Raw genomic sequence first — 17503 nt, 5'->3', positions numbered from 1 at the left:
GAGTCTCTGCTGAAAACAAAAGAGCGGACTCAGTCGAATGTTTGGACCGAAACCCTTATTGATTGGAGTGCAGGATGTTATTCTCCTCCAAAAAACTCGTAAGTTGATGGTTAACGAATTTCTCCGTCAGTTTAAAAACCGCCGGGAGTAGGGAAATGGGACGCAGGTTAGACAGAGTAGTTGGGTCTGGCAGGGCTTTTTTCTGCAGTGGCATAACCGCTGCACATTTCCAGTCACCTGGGATTGCTGCTGTGGCCAGCGAGGAATTGATACTATTAATGGTTGGGTTGAACTCCTCAACCAAGGTTCGCAGGACCATAGGCGGGCAAGGATCAAATGGAGACCCAGATTTTATGGGCAAAATAGCCTGATGTGAATCCTCCAGAGAGATATGCGTAAATGAATCCAAGCGGGGGGTGTTGGTTGTCATAACGCCTATCCTCATTATTTCCGGAGTTGGCGAGATGGAAGGCACAGATGGAAAATCCTTAACAATGTCATAGATTTTCTTTTCAAAATAGTTAGCTATTGCATTGCAAAGCGAGAGGGAAGATGGAAGCTCCTGAGAGAGTGCGGTCGGATTGATAAAACTCTTAACTATCTTGAAAATCTCCTTCTGTCCCTTATCCGAAGAAGAAATAGCCTCCAAGTAGTATGTTTTTTTTGCCAGCTTAATTGCGGCATGGTACTTCTTACGTGCCGATTTATACAAATCGCGGGCAGCTGGATTCCTTCGCCACCTACGCTCCAAGGATCTTACTGCACTCAGTTCGGTTTTTAAAGCTAATGTAAATCATGGGGCACTCTTTTTATTTGTGGAGCCACCTAAGTTTCTTTGCTTCTTCCTCACGTCCAAAGACGACCCAAATGTTGCTAAACATTCACAATATTGCTGGTTATCTGTTAGAGTGCAACCTGTTAGAACAGGTTTGCTGGCACTCAGCTTCTCCAAAAGATCAGGCCGTGAGAGAGCAGCTATCCAATCTGGCTTACGACTAACAGAGTTCAGATTTGCATTTGGCACCGATGTTAAATGTCTTTTGTAAATCCACCTATTCTATGAAAATGTCACACATAAGCAATATGAAACATTAGCAGCTATGCTCAAATAAATTTCATTTCTGTCATTTATATGATTCCCTCGTCTTTTATTGCTTGATTTTGCTAGCGAGAAAGTGTCACTCATAGTCGTTGAATGTCACTCATAATTACACTGAAATTATGAAAATGTCACCCATAAGCAATATGAAACCTTGGCAGCTATGCACTGTGTCACTTTTCTCTTGGGTCTCAGACTGTCAGACCCGGCCTGGTGGTGCAGCCCTGTGCTGCTGTGGGCGTCGACTCGTGGGGCCTGGCTGCAGCATGTAGAAGCAAGCACAAATTGAAGTAAGTTAATTTGTAGTCAGAGTAGGAATGAGTGCTATATAAGTAAAGCAATCTGAATTAGATTTTCTGTATAGACTTGTTATCTTTCATGTGAACATTTGCTGTTGTAAAGTGTTCTGATAACTTTGGATCTAGCTATTGCTATATACTAATCTCAAATAAATAAGGGAAGGTTGCTGTGCTACTGTCTGTGTGTTACCTGTTTTGTGTGAGGGAAGCGCACACTGCTGCTGCCTCCCAACACATGGCTGTGGCCGTAATCCCACATCCTCTCCCATAGGTGGTACTATTATTCAATTTAGGCAGATGACTGCACATTTTGGAAGCTAAAAAGTGTACTATTTTACCTCTTAAAGTACCCCGCCAAACAAAATACAATTTCAAGGAGTAATTATTTTAACATGGGTTTGTCTCTGAATCTCCCTCTTATTTGTTTCCAAATGTTGACAAATATGCTATGGATGAAATAGAAGTGAAGGTTGTCAGACTTCATTCGGGGAAAAAGGGAGGGGGGCTTGAGGGCCATGGGGTAAACCGGGGCTACTAGGCATTACCTTTGGGAGCTGCTTAAAAAACAAATTAGAGGGAGCAGTAATTAGCACATAATACTATTTCTGCCTTTCTCAATCTCTGTTTTCTACTATTGTAGCTTTAGCAGTGCCTGTTACAAGTTGCAAGTCACCGTGGTGACGTGTCATGAAAATGAGTAGCATTAACACAGCTGCTAAATTGACCCCCTTCCAATATCTGTATATTGAATAGAATTTAGATTCATTCTTTAAGTAGTTTCTGATGACTATTTCTGCATAATTTGAGAGTTGCGAGTTTGGGCTGAAACTGGCCTGATTCGGCTTATATTTGAGCGGCTTTGGGACGGGTCTAAAAATGTGGCAACACTGCAAAGCACAAACCAAGTCTGCATCAGTTACTAATACCTGCCCTGGGAGACTTTGAACCAGTGACCAATACAATGGCAATGGCAAAGCGTAATTTGGATAAGGGTTCAGGCAGGTCCAGCTTTTCCCTTCTTCCGCCATCTAAAAAAGTCGACGGATTAGAGTACCCCCCCCCATGGATCCCCAAATGTTGGCGAGAATGAGGATAAACACATCGATTCTACTGCGCTGAACTGGCGTCATCGCCCATGAACTGCAAATAAAATAAAAATAAGTAAAGGTGGTGACATCCGATAGATCTAATGTTTCTCATGAAACACTACCACGCCAAAACGTAACAATAATAGTAAATAAATATAATCGCACCACCATACTAGAAGAGGGGAAAAATGCGTCCTCCTAACGTGTCTGCGTAATATTATGAGATGGCGCGGTGTTTATGACATCATGACGTTTACGTCAGCACGTTTCGGTTCCTTGTGATTGCTTTAGAAGCTTCCAGCTGTCTCTGCTGTCGTGCGCGCTGCATTGTGGGGAGGAGACGTTGACACTGTGGTCTCCGCCATTTCTTGGAAAGGTCGGTTGAGTGAGTTACTGCGGCATAAAAAAGCTCAGGTAATCTTTTAAATATTTCTCATTGCGTCGACGTAGGGTGCCTGCATTGACTTAGTCTATTTGTAGCAGTTAGGTGTGAGGGCCACGGAGAGGGGCTAGACGAGCGCGAACAATTGGGGCCGATCGGGGGGTGCCTGGCGTGTAATTTTTCACAATAACGGACGTATATTTGTTTCTGGATTCTTTTGTCGATCACGGTTTGTAGAGGGCATAGGATCTGGATGCAGGGGAGTTTGGTTGTTTTCTCAAATTTTGGTAGGTGTTGGGGGTGTGCTTTTCGGTGTCATGTTTCACAATAATATACGGAAGTAGTGTGTATAGTTTTTTTTCTGGATTCTTTTGTCGATTGCTGTTTGTAAAGGGCTGATGACCGGGATGCAGGGGAGTGAGTTGTTTTGTCAGATTTTGCTCCACTATACAGTGCGATTTGGATGGACTCTTCCTATACTGATAGTGTTATGCCCGACAGAACCTGGAACCTTGGACCGCGAGTGCGGCTGTTCCCCGGTCCTTGTGTATGCAAGGTTACACGTGCAGAACAGTATTACCCAGGCACGGGGTCTTTATGCCGACGTACAGATCGCTGAGATTACCAGAAGATGTTAGAGCACTCTGGAATAGAAGTACCATATGCCATAAGAATACTATATTCAACCGGCATTATGTATTCAGCGATCAAAGGTGAACTAGTGCGAAGCTTGTCCACATCGGTTGCGACTAATTATCTGATGGGGTAAAATAGGTTTCAGCGTGGAGTAAGAAGAGGGGCTCATGGTCGAGAGCTACTCCAGCGAAATGTGTGCTTAACAGTAACGAATGTGGGAGTAGTGCAAAATGGGGTATGTAGGGTGTTGTCATTGAGTGCAGAGACGGGAAAATAGTTGACATGTTTTCAAAGAGGTTTTCAGTTGGAATTGAAGGTAGGCAATGGAGTGTAATCCCGGAGCCAAAGATCCTTAATGGGATCCTCCTTACAGGAGGGGGGGCTTCTCGAAAAAAATGGTGTTTTGGTGCTATGTGACTGAGTTACTTCTAGAGTTTTTAAACTTATTTTTTTGCTTGGCTGGCAAATGTTGTGAAGTTAAGGTGTGTGAGACCTTGTGAGTGATGTAGGCTGTTTTGAAAATAGCTCTAGCACCTATGCCACGCAATTAGACCACTAAAACAAGCATTTACAATACAATGATCTCGGCATTATTAAAGTTAGAGCTATTGGCATTGCTCATGATTTTTTCTTAAAAACATAAATAAATGGTATTGTCATTTACAATGGCAATAGGTGAGTATTAGAGAGTATTCGCGGACACAGAGCCGCGCGCGCAGACAGAGCCACACGCGCGCGCAGACAGAGCCACGCGCGCGCAGACAGAGCCACGCGCGCACAGACAGGCACAGAAAACCCGGGATGACACGCAGGGAACAGAGGCACAGAAAACACCAGACACCAAGAGGGAAGACACAAGCACACACCGCCCCGCAAGCACGGGCTCATAACGGTGACGTCGACCCCGCGCCCCCTGTACTCACGATGGTGACGCTGGCCTTGCGCAGGTCGCAGTTCTCTTCCTGTAGGGCTGTGCACTTGAGCTTGTAGGTTTCTAGCTCTATCTTGAGGACCTTGTTCTCCTGCTGCAGAGACGCCAGCCGGTTGCTGAGCTCCTCCAGGCGGAAGGGCGAGATGACGATGCCTGACTTGCTAGAGGAGGATGAGGATGAGCTCTGCATGGCGATGGAGCGCGCACTCTGCTGCAAGTGCATTAGCTGTTGGTGAAGCGTGAATAGTTTAACTAGATTACGTGAACTATTCATTCTGGAGATCTTGCTGTACAGTTAGGTGTCCCAGCGTAGTTATAAAAGATGCAAGGCTTGAAGATGACATGTATACTGGCCCCCAGTTTTACTATGGGAGCCTAAAAACTCTAAAGAACAAACATGCTGCAAATGGCACACAGGGTGGTTATGTTAGTGAGGGGAGGATAAGGCAGCCTCCTTACTGCTGCACCAGAAGAGTGCCACAGAGCCCCTGTCAGCAGCAAATCTATCGCTTTAGCTGTGGAGAGCGATGGGGGAGTGGATTTTACCAGAGGCACAAATATTAACAAAGTCGTCCTAGTGCTGCTAGACCATGCGTTCACATTCACCATCGCTGAACTTCGCAGTATCTATCTCCGCACACAACCTTCGGCTAGTTGTAGAGGGAGCCACGACTGCTCTTTCAAAGGTTGCATTTTAACCATCGCATGACATGCATTTGCATCCCTGCTTCAGATAGTTGCTACGCTACCCTCGTGGCTTTGAAGAAACGTGTGCGCTCGCTCGTGTTGACAAAGCACCCTCCCCCACACTGCAGCTAGTGATGCTCTCCCCCAGATGGAAACAGGTAAGGGAGAATGGTTGTTAGACACACCAAAGAGCTGTGAGCATAGTACTGCTGGTCAAGATGGAGGTGCGATGGCAAAGTTGTGTGTGGGGGGAGGAGTGCATCGACCCTATTACTGGAATATCGTATTTGTCGGGCAGTGCTTAAAGCCACGTGTGACTTTCTTGGACAGTGTTGCACCGAATTCACAGTGTTGGGGCAGCAAATACTGCTGAGTATGGGGCGTTATGAGAGGATACATATCTGCTGACAAAGTGATTTCCACATTAGAACCCCCGCGATTGGGAAAGCTCGAAATGACGAACATCGAGAGCACACACTAGTCTTGCTGATCTAGTGAAAAAAAACCTTAAGACAATAGTGAATGTCTGCAACTCGAAGCGGTATCAAGCGCTCTACACGCTTATCAAAAAGGTTTTTTTAAACGGTCGTAAAGTACTTTAAAGTATATCATAATGTCCATAAAAAGCTAGGCACCTCCTGTTGCCTTGTGTTTTTCACGCACTCGATGTGTCTCTTGACAGTGAGATGGGAACCTCAGGGGGTTGAACGGTGTGCCTCACACTACAGGGCATCGGGTAGAGGACACACACCCGGGGTTACACAGTGGAGCTCGCACCCTGGGGAGTCCGACAGAATCTCGCACCCCAGGGTGCCGGATAGTGAAGCTCACCCCCAGGGGACAGTGGGTGTCACGCGCCGGGCCCCATGCCCTCCATCCACCCACCCAGACGCCTCAAGGACGGGGTACACTGCTGCTGGGGCAGGCGGCGAGCGGGCTCACCTGTGCCCCTCACACACACAGCTCGTGCATGCAATGTGTGTGGGGGTTCGTGTCCGCCTGTGGGGTGAGGCAGGTGAGTGGTCGTCTTGGAAAAGCGGCTCCTTTGAGTTTGGCTGGGTCGGTAGGAGCAGTCTTGGCTGAGGTGCGAGTTTGATTTATCGGTGATTTTAGGATTGGATTTTTGACTGCGAACTCCAGATACCGAGCTCAGAGCACCGGCCTTCGGGAGTGGAGTGCGTGTTTGGGGGCGCTCATGTGTGCCCAGACATAAATAATCAGATGACGCTCACATTAAAGCTCCTCATGACAACTACTGCCACCACATTCTCCTGAGCGGGCCCCAGCACTCTAGCTCGCCACCATGTCCCAGGCACCCTCCCCGGCTCCGATGTCCTCGGATTCCCAGATCACCCAGTGATGGCGTCGCTGGCAGCAAGGATAGGAAGGGACGACAGAATGCAGTTTCATGAGTATTCGTACTTTGCGTCCTTCCATGTTTAGAGCGAGGGGCATACATTGCACTAGGGACGGGGACAGCAGCAGAGAGGGACGAACACGGGCTGTCTCTGGGACGAGGCGCAGGGCTGTTGTGGCTTGCTAATCCCCATCCCTGCGCACAATACCCGAGCCTACCCAGGACTCTGCCCGAGAGGCGAGGGTCCCAGGCTCGCAAGGCACTCACCGGAGATGGCCCAGTTCTGGTCCAGGTAATCCCCGGCAACAGAGACGCTAGCAATGGCGAAAAACATCCCTGTAAAAAAAAAAAAGGTAAAATCCCACAATGGCCCACCTCTGAATGATGAAACAAAGGGGGCGGGCTTAAAAAAGACCGAAACGCCCACGAATCTGCTCCAAGACTGATTGACATCATTCTCTTCCAATGGCTAGCCTCCATTTATGGAGCTAGCCAATGGAAGAGAGAGGCGGGTTCAACCCCAGTACTGAAAAACATAAGATCTTGGCCTGCGAGACACTGCTGCGCAGTGTACGCTAGGCCGAGCCCTAAAAATCTGAGAGATCTGGTCATCTTTTTGGTTTCAGACACAAATCTTGCTGCAGCATATATTACTGCTTTCTGTTATGCATGATTTCTTTTAGGAATATCTTCGAACGAGTTGGATTAGTTAACTAGCTCTGATGCACAGAGCAGCGAACTGGGGTTCGGGTGCTATGGGAATTGTACACTTTTCTATTAAAGCCCTGTCACTAAAGGGCTTTGTTGATCTATTTGCTCTTTTCCTACTTGTAAGGAATTGCGTAAGTTGAGTGCATTAAGTACCCACCTCAGGTAATAAACACTATCCTTGTAAAGATGGACCACTATAGTAAACCTGAGTTCAACCACCTGGTAGCACAACACATAGACAAGCTTAACTTGGAGACAGTGGGTAAAGCTTTTATGCAATATCAAAGCCACTTTAAAGTTGAAATGCAAGATAAATGGAGTAATGTTTCCTAAACAAAACGATAAAAATGCAGCAGAAGGAACCTGGGATTAACATTATTTTTAAGTAGAAACGGCGTCAAGAAGCACAAGGTTTTTGAAATAATTCTAATTGCTTTCAAACTGACATTACCATTATTAAATGTAATCATGTAACCCACTGTTTTTTTCTATAGAAGAGCCAGCCTTACAAAACCTGATCTAGCTTTAGGGAGTTCTAAAACTTTACGCACATTTTCAACATTACATTTGTACATGTACTTCTTTTAAATACCATGCACCCTGTTTTAGGGGCAGTAAGTGAGATGTCAATTAGGTGTCTACCTATTTCATCACGTTAAAAGGGGAAGCACAGACCCATTACTTCTGACTAGCAGTAGTAAAGTGCACAGAGTTGTACCGCCAACAAAAATAGGAAAGGCAAAAATTACGATGTCTCTTAAATTCTTTGTCGCTGGTTATTAAGTTTGGCAGTGAATTGGTAAATATTAGATTTTCTATAGTCTACCTTGCTTAATGCAAACCTGAAGTGTATGGCTTTAGTTGTGCGCCTTGAATATAAGGGAGTCTTGTAAGTGACTCATTCTCACCCCTAGCTCTGCGTGCAGTGGCACTGGGGCCCAGGGGATGTCTGATGAGCTCAATGCACTCAAATTTATGGATGGAATAATAGGCTCACTACACCTAAATGATAGCAGATTTTTTTTACTATGAAACCCTAGTATTGGGTGCCCATTTTCCTTGCTTGTCTTACAGCTCCCTGTGTCTTGCAGAATCTTTGCCCCAGGGCTTGCCAGAGTAGGTAACCAACACTAAAACCATTATGTGAATTTCCGGTAACAAATGCCTTTCTACATAAAGCCTTTACTAAGGTGTACTAGCTATTCACCCTTAAAGGCACACTGACTTTAATATGAGTTCACAATAAACAAGTCATAAGTCATAAGTAGACTTTAAAATTGGCTTCCCACCCTAGCCAACTCAGTCCTGTTGAACTGAGCGTACATGTTCCCCCTGACCCTGCTTGCAGGACAGGTTGCGCCCCTGCTACCGCACAGCTCCACCTGTGGCCCAGCCTCGCTGCCGCTGATCTGCCCGCTGTGTCAACCCTTTTTCGCCCCTGCGGCCCTGCCCCCTCGCCTCCCAGTCTTAAATTATGGCCGCTGCACGACAGCAGGAGTGACCCCTGACCCTGCTTGCAGGACAGGTCACTCCCCTGCTGCCGCACAGCTCCACCTGTGCCCCAGCGCCTCCCTCGCTGCCGCTGATCCTCCCGCTGTGTCAGCCTGTTCCTGCCGCTGCTCCCCTGTGGCCTGCCACCCCGCTCCCAGCTGCCTCTCCCTCCCTACCCGCCTTAAATGGCAGCCGGTGCCGCTGGCGCGCCAGGGGCAAGCCCGTCCGCTCCTGGACCGCGCCCAGCGCCTGGACCCCGGACACACCACGACGCCAGACTCCGATTATGACGCCAGTACTCTCCTTGCACTCAACACCGGCCGTGACAACCGCTGCTTCCAGGCCGCCCCGAAGCGCACCCACTGACCTTTCTCTTGCCGCACCTGCAACAGAACCACCAAACCTCCAGGGACCGGACCCAACCACCTTCGCTGCATCTTCCTCAAACACCCGCTCCGCACGGAAACACGCCATCGAGCTCTGGGACCTGCTCGACACCTCCACCCAGACGTTGCCTTCCTGACCGAGACCTGTTGGAACAACTCCTCGGCGCCCGACATCGCCATAGCCATCCCGGACGGCTACAAGATCACCCGCAGGGACCGCGCCAACGGAACTGAAGGAGGTCTAGCCATCATCCACAAGTCCACCCTCCAGTGCTACACCCACGCAGACGACACCCTCAACACCGCCGAACACCTGCACTTCCGGATCCACATTGACCTCAACACCCCCCTCAGAGGAACACTCGTCTACAGACTCAGTTCTGTGACTCCATCGCCGACCTCGCCAGCACCTACGCACTTGTCTCCACGGACTACATCCTCCTCGGGGACCTGAACTTCCACCTCGAAGAAAAACAACGCCAACTCCGCCACCCTCATTGACAACCTCACCAACCTCTGCCTCAGACAGCTCGTCACCGCACCCAAGTTCAGGAATTTGTATAGCGCACTACTCACCCAGAGGGTCTCAAGGCGCTAGAGGGAGGGTGGGTGCATTACTTATCGAATAGCCAGGTTTTTAGTTGCTTTCTGAATGAGAGGTGGTTTTGTGTAAGACGGGGGTGAGTGGGGAGAGAATTCCAGGTTTTGGCCGCTAAGTAGGAGAAGGATCTTCCTCCCATGGTGGATCTTTGGATGCGCGGAATTGCGGCGAGGGCTTGATTGGATGATCGTAGTTGGCGGGTGGGTGTGTAGGAGGACAGTCGTGTGTTGAGGCATTCGGGTCCTAGGTCGTAGAGGGCCTTGTGTGCGTGGGTGAGGAGACGGAACGTTATTCTCTTGTTGATGGGGAGCCAGTGGAGATCCTTCAGGTGACCGGAAATGTGAGCGTGACGGGGAATGTCCAGTATGAGTCTGGCTGAGGTGTTTTGGATGCGTTGGAGTTTTTTCTGTAGTTTGGCTGTGGTCCCGGCGTAAAGGGTATTTACATAATCCAGTCTGCTGGTGACCAGTGCGTGGGTGACTGTCTTTCTTGTTTCGGTGGGGATCCAGCGGAAGATTTTTTTGAGCATGCGTAGGATGTTGAAGCATGAAGATGAGACTGCGTTGACTTGTCTGGTCATCGAGAGGGAGGAGTCTAGGATGAAGCCCAGGTTACGTGCGTGATCTGTGGGTATAGGTGCTGTACCCAGGGCCGGTGGCCACCATGAGTCGTCCCAGGCAGAGGGGGATGATCCTAAGATGAGGACTTCCGTTTTGTCCGAGTTTAGTTTTAAACGGCTGTTCTTCATCCATTCGGCTACTTCTTTCATTCCTTCGTGTAGATTGGTTTTGGCGGTGTTTGGGTCTTTGGTGAAGGAGAGGATCAACTGAGTGTCGTCTGCGTAGGAGATGATGTTGTGTTGGCGCGCGAGGGGACTCATGTATACGTTGAAGAGGGTGGGGCTGAGTGAAGATCCTTGTGGTACACCACAGATGACTTCGGTGGCCGCTGATTTGAATGGGGGGAGGCGGACTCTCTGGGTTCTTCCGGTGAGGAACGAGATGATCCAATCCAAAGCTTTTCCTTGTATTCCGACGTTGTAGAGGCGTATGAGAGTGCTGTGACATACTGTGTCGAAGGCGGCGGAGAGGTCAAGTAGGATGAGGGCAACTGTTTCTCCGTTGTCCAGTAGTGTTCGGATGTTGTCTGTAGCTGCGATGAGGGCGGTTTCGGTGCTGTGTTTGGCTCGGAAGCCGGACTGTGAAGGGTCGAGGGAATTGTTGGATTCCAGGAAGGCGGCGAGCTGACTGTTAACGGCTTTCTCAATGACTTTGGCAGGGAATGGGAGGAGTGAGATGGGGCGGTAGTTCTTAAGTTCAGAGGGGTCAGCTGTGGGTTTCTTCAGAAGGGTGCTGAGTTCGGCTTGTTTCCAGCTTTCCGGGAAGGTAGCGGAGTTGAAGGAACAGTTGATGACATCGCGGAGATGGGGTGCGATGATGGAGTCTGCTTTGTTGAAGATGTGGTGGGGACATGGGTCGGTTGGCGATCCTGAGTGAATGGAGTTCATCAGGCGGATGGTGTCTTCAGTGGTGATTGGGTTCCAGGCGGATAGGTTGTGAGATTGCTGTTTTGGTTCGGAGGTGGGTGGAGTGGGCTGTTCATCGGGCTGGTTTTCAAAGCGGTTATGTATGTCGGCGATTTTGTTCTGGAAGAAAGAGGATAAAGGGTCGCAGAGGTCTTGGGAGGGAGTGATGTCGTTGGTGCCGGCGGTGGGGTTGGTAAATTCTTTGACGATGTTGAATAGTTCCTTGCTGTTGTGGGCGTTGTTGTCGAGTCGATCTTTGAATGCTGATTTCTTGGTGGATCTGATCAATTGGTGGTGTTTGCGGGTGGCATTCTTGAAGTGGTCAGGTTGTCAGAGGTTGGGTTTTTTCTCCAGGTTTTCTCGAGGGTACGACATAACTTTTTGGATTTCTTAAGGTCATCGTTGAACCAGGGGGCCTTTTTGCTACGTTGTTTGATCTGAAGGTTTTTCAAGGGTGCTAATGCGTCAGCGCTGTGGGTGATCCATTGTGTGAGTTTGGTGGCAGCTTGGTTTGGGTCCGATGATGTGGCAGGAGGGTTTTGGTTTAGTGATGTGAAGAGTTGTCGTGGTGATTTTGTTCCAGTTTCTTCGAGGAATGGGTTGAGGGGGGTTGTGGGTCGTGGTCTTTTTGTAGCTGAAGTGAACGCAGTTGTGGACTGTCCAATGGAGAGCTGTGGTGTGATCGAAGGAGATGTGTTTGCTGGAGGTGAAGATAGGGTCGAGCGTGTGTCCTGCGAGGTGGGTGGGGGTGTCAACAAGTTGTTTGAGTCCGAGATTGGCCAGGTTGTCCAGAAGGGTGGTGGTGTTGCTGTCGTTTATCTTTTCCAGGTGGAAGTTGAGGTCTCCCAGTAAAATGTAGTTCTCGGAGGTGAGGGCATGTGGGCTGACGAAGTCGGTGATGTCTTCGTTGAATTGTGTGCGGGTTCCTGGTGGTCTGTAGATGAGGGTGCCTCTAAGTGTGGTCCTGGGGTCGGTGTGGATCTGGAAGTGGAGGTGTTCGGCGGTCGCGAGGTTATCGTCGGAGCTGGTCGTGATTCGGATGGTGTTCTTATGGACGATGGCTCCTCCTGTTTTGTTGGTGCGGTCTTTTCGGATGATCTTGTAAGCGTCCGGGATGGCTATGGCGATGTCGGGCGCTGATGAAGTGTTCATCCAGGTTTCTGTAAGGAAGGTGACGTCCGGCGATGCAGTGACGAGTAGGTCCCAGAGTTCATTGGCGTGTCTGTGGATCGAGCCGGTGCTCAGCAGGATGCACTTCAGGTGGTTGGAGTTGGGGCTGTGTTTGGAGGTAGTGAATTTGGTGTGGGTTCTAGTGCAGGCGAACTTGCAGGAGTGGCAGGCGAATGGACCATGGGTGTGTCCTGGGGTAGCTTCGCAGCATTGTGGTGTGCGTCCAGGGTTAAGGGCAAAGAGGGTAGCGGCGGCATACGTTATGCGGAAGGAGTGGGTTTTGCGAGGACCAGGGAGTCTGGCGCGGTCCAGGCGCGGACGGGCGTAGACAGGCTTACCTTTGGCGCGCGTCCGCAGCGCGTGAAGACATCTGTCATATATGGATGGTGGAGGAGGGGCGAGGGGGGGTCAGCTGGGAGGCAGGAGCGGGGTGGAGAGGGGCTGGGAGGCAGGACAACAAAATGGTGGCAGCAAAAAGCGAAGACGAAAACACAAGCAGGGCTTTGGAAATGTAAACAATGCTAGCTTTGCAGTAAGCGCTACGAGCAATTCAATCACAATTCAAAATATGCAAAGTGGGCAGCCAGGAGCAGTGAAGCGCTACGATGTCAGCAGAGCACAAGCAGTGAAACGCTACGATACCAATGACAGGGAGCGACCGCTTCTGAGCCAGCCATGCCGTCGGCCCCACGCTTGACCCCGTCTTCGCCACAAGCACCCACGTCGCCTTCAAGCACACCACCGAACTCCACTGGACCGACCACCGCGGCATCCATTTCACCTTCCAAAACCAACCACGCACCACCGCGCCCAACAGATGCCCCGCTGCTGTTGGAGAAAAGTCACTGAAGACCAGTTGACTTCCACCCTTGCCCAGAACTAGCCCACCGACCCAATCGCCGCCGCCAGCAACCTCAGACAGTGGATCGATGACTGCACCAACTCCCTCACTCCGCTCAGGGAACCCTCCAACAACCACACCAGCAAGAAAGCCACATGGTTCACTGAGGAGCTCCAGACCTCCAAACGCACATGCCGGAAACTGGAGAAGAAATTGCTCCAAGAATGCACCCCGGAAAGCCACGCAGCCCACAAGGTAGCCTATCATCAGACATCACCACCTCATAAGAACAGCCAAGAGATCCTCCTTCAAAGCCCGACTGGATAACAACGCACACAACAGCAAAGAGCTATTTAACATAGTGAATGAACTCTCCAACCCCAGCACCGACGACATCCCACCTTCACAAGATCTGTGCTACTCACTGGCCACCTTCTTCCACCGCAAGATAGCTGACATCCGCGACAGCTTCAACACCACGACCACCCCGACAGCGCCAGACTCCAACACCCCATCGAACACCAACCACCTGACCTTCTGGTCCAACGAGGACGAGACGCGCAAGGCAATGAACTCCATCCACTCAGGATCACCATCGGACCCCTGCCCACACCACATATTCAACAAAGCGGACACAACCATCGCACCCCAACTACAGAAGGTCATCAACATCTCCTTCGAAACAGCGGCATTCCCAGAAAGCTGGAAGCACGCCAAAATTAACGCCCTCCTCAAGAAACCCAAGGCGGACCCCAAGGACCTCGAACTTCCGGCCCATCTCTCTGCTCCCCTACCCGGCGAAGGTCCTCGAGAAAATCGCCAACCTGCAATAGGCCCACAACATCCTAGACACGTCCCAGTCTGGTTTCAGATGAAACCACAGCACCGAGACAGCCCTCGTCGCTGCCACGGACGACATCAGGCGCCAACTCGACAACGGCGAGACATCAGCCCTCCTCCTCCTGGACCTGTCAGCAGCTTTTGACACGGTCTTCCACCACACACTGAAGACATGCCTCCAAGAAACCGGAATCAGAGAAAAAGCCCTGGACTGGACCACGTCCTTCCTCTCCGGCAGAACCCACAGAGTCCGCCTCCCACCCTTCCGATCTGAACCCACCGACATCATCTGCAGCGTACTCCAGGGCTCAGCCCGTCCTTGTTCACCGTCTAAATGCCCCCCCTCGCACAGCACGACCTCCACATCTCCTATGCCGATGATACTCAGCTCATCCTCTCCCTCGCCACGGACCTGTACACCGCCAAAACCAACCTCCACGAGGGAATGAAGGCAGCTGAGTGGATGAGGAGCAGCCGTCTGAAACGTAACTCGGACAAGACGGAGATCATCCTCATCATCCTCGGCCCCATCCCCTCTGCCTGGGACGACTCCTGGTGGCTGACCACGCATGCAACCTAAGATTCATCCTCGACTCCTCCCTCTCCATGTCGAAGCAGGTCAACGCCAACTCCTCTGCCTGCTACAACACCTTCCGCATGCTCCGTGAGATCTACAAAAGGATCCTGACCGAAACAAGAACGGTGACCCAAGCCCTAATCAGCAGCAGACTGGACTACGGCACTGCACTCTACTCAGGAATCCCTGGCAAACACCTACGATGACTCCACCGCTTCTAAAACGCCTCCGCCCGACTGATCTTTAACATCCCTCGCCGAAGCCACATGACCCCCACGTGAGACACCTGCGCTGGCTCCCCGTCAACAAGAGGATCACCTTCAAGCTCCTCTCCCACGCACAAAGCGCTCCACAACACCGGACCAGCCTGCCTGAACAGCAGACTCAGCTTCTACCCACCAGCGCCGCCAGCCTCGCCCTCGCAACCGTCCCCCGCATCCAACAAACAACCTCCGGCGGCAGATCCTTCTCCTTCCTTGCCACCAAGACCTGGAACACCCCTACCCACCTGTGACAGACCCAAGACCTACTCACCTTCAGAAAACTCCTCCAGACCTGGCTCTTCAAGCAGTAGCAGCACCCCCCCTCAGCGGCTTGAGACCCATATATATATGTCTCTGTCTGTCTGTCTCGTAAATAGCTATTGGGTTAACAAATTTTTTTTTTTTTTACGCAAAGTAGATCGGACCTATGGCTTGATTATTGGTTTGCCACTATAGCCATCCCAGTCTCGCTGCTTTGAACAAGGAAAAAGTACAATACAATCTTTGTCAGCAGACGTGCACAGCCTTTGCCTAATAATATTCTGCACTCAAAACACGTGTGCGTATGGTAAGCTCCCATTTCAGTAGTGCTGCTTGAAGCTTTCTGTTCTTGTAAGGAATGGCGACAGTTGTGCTGCCTAGCTTAACTTAAGCATGCATTGGCAATACCAACAGGCCTGGCCTATAAATGAGTATCTCTAAATCCATTAATTGATTTAAACCCTCAGTCATTATACTTGCACTCTGTACTCTTGCTCTCATACATATCATTATCCACACACAAACTCGACAACATAGGTGGTGCGAGTTGTGTTCTTTGCAAACCAAACAATTGCAACCCCTTCAGTTTTTTTGTGTAGTTCATTTTCAGCCTGCTCTTTGCACAACATCTGGCCTTGCACAGAAAGCGTTGGCCATTTTTCCATGCCAACTTTTTAAAATTTGTTTCCGTATCATGCTTTTTTATTTTTTTGTTTGCTTTGTATTCTTCAAGTTTTAAACATTTCCTATACTGTTTGACTTTGATGTATTTTGTTTCCATAGGGGTAATTGTCTTTAATGTGGTAGGCCCGCCGATTGGAAGGCAAGTGCCAAAGAAACATGGGCTCAGACAAACGGTATGTGGGACTCTGCCTTGTATAATTTTAATTGTTAGTTTGTAACTGGCTATGTTTTTAAGATAAGCCTATGGTCATTTATTGGCAGTTGAAGTATTTCATTTAGAGCAACGTTATTCAAAACCATAATGGTATATAATGCAGTGGGTGTCTGTGGGGGTTAGAGTAGAACAAACGTATTGTCAATATTAAAAGTGAAGAAAGACATTTGTTATACATGATACTCCTGTTATACTTAAGCAGCAACATTTGCAATGCTTTCAGATGTGTACGGCACATGTTGCAGGGATTCTGCTCATACACAGAGACCCAGGTCCTCAGTGAATTGTAGTGGACCAAATAACTCGTCTCAGTACCTAGAAACCCTAACTGACTAGCATCAGTGTCACATTAGCTCTTCATCCTATAGCAAAGGTACCAATGATTAGACAACCCAGAACACACGACTTAAGTTACTCCCAGGAATGGTGGGAATCAAGAACACACTTTCATTTGTTATTCTCATACCAGTCCACAACATGGGTAAAAAGAGACAGTGAAGTTTAAAATGTTTATTTTAACGACGTGCTCTAAGATGCAGTATTTTTGCAAACATAAGCAGGCATATGATTAAAATAATACAAGCAGCCGTGTTACAATTCCATAAAACACAAAAGGAGAAATCATATTAATATGATAGTGGAAACAGGTCCTATAGTGCCGTGTATGCCACCCTCCCTAACTAGAAACTGTTTTATAAAATATAGAAGGTCTCTTAGGCTTAAATAGGGGACCCCATGCCTCTAAGATCAGCAGGAGTGAATCGCATCAGGATCTGCAAACGCTCTCTGGAAACTGAATTCTTCAAAGTGTCTAAAATCACGCATGCAATGCCATATTAAAGGCACCAGAATTTCAGTTGGCTGCAGCTGCATGTATGTTGTGTCTAAACGTGAGCCGATCAGCCCGAAAACCAGTTAACATTGTTATAATAACCTTGGAGGCTTTAGCACTCACTGTGCGGACTTAGGTCGCGGTGTAAGTCTAGTGATGTCGAAAACAAGCCATTCTCATGTAAAGATATCCATGCAGTTGAACTTAAAACAATAGTTATATGCAGTGTTGTGGGCAAAATGGCGTTTAAACTTCTAATACGCTTATGCTAACTTAACAATGTACGTAAGCTGAGGTCTGCCTTCGTTACAATGTCACTGTGAATTTTAGTCTAAGCTGAGGGTAATATCACTTTAGTAGTAGTTTTCAGTGGATACGATCTTTAATGTAAAAAAAATAAAACCTGAGCAATTGGGCTTCTCCTGAGAGTAGCTCTCCAGTGTGCATACCAGCCTACTGAATTTGCTTTTAATTGGTTGAATAATGTGTATGTGCCAAAACTGTGTGTTCAAGCCAGAAACAAGTATTTTCAGAATTCACAAACTGATGTTTGGAGCAAAATGGCTGAATTTTTAGGTATATTCAAAGCTGGTTTTTGAGTGACAAATCATGTGGGGGGACTTGTTAC

The 17503-nt window shown here is 49.0% G+C and overlaps 1 protein-coding gene across 1 annotated transcript in view; it reads left to right on the top strand.

The window, feature by feature from the left end:
- Positions 1-2749: 2749 nt before the first annotated feature.
- The window catches only part of RBM5 (RNA binding motif protein 5), a 277566-nt gene continuing 262812 nt past the window's right edge, over positions 2750-17503 (top strand). The window contains exons 1-2 of the mRNA XM_078661241.1: positions 2750-2900; positions 15929-16002. Of these exons, the coding sequence (XP_078517367.1) occupies positions 15986-16002 (17 nt within the window). The 5' untranslated portion in view covers positions 2750-2900; positions 15929-15985. The remainder of the gene's footprint in view (positions 2901-15928; positions 16003-17503) is intronic.

Source organism: Lissotriton helveticus, chromosome 9, assembly GCF_964261635.1.
Source record: "Lissotriton helveticus chromosome 9, aLisHel1.1, whole genome shotgun sequence".
Lineage (NCBI taxonomy): Eukaryota > Metazoa > Chordata > Amphibia > Caudata > Salamandridae > Lissotriton > Lissotriton helveticus.
The sequence above is the reverse complement of the archived record's forward strand: the minus strand, read 5'-3'. Positions and strand labels throughout refer to the sequence as shown.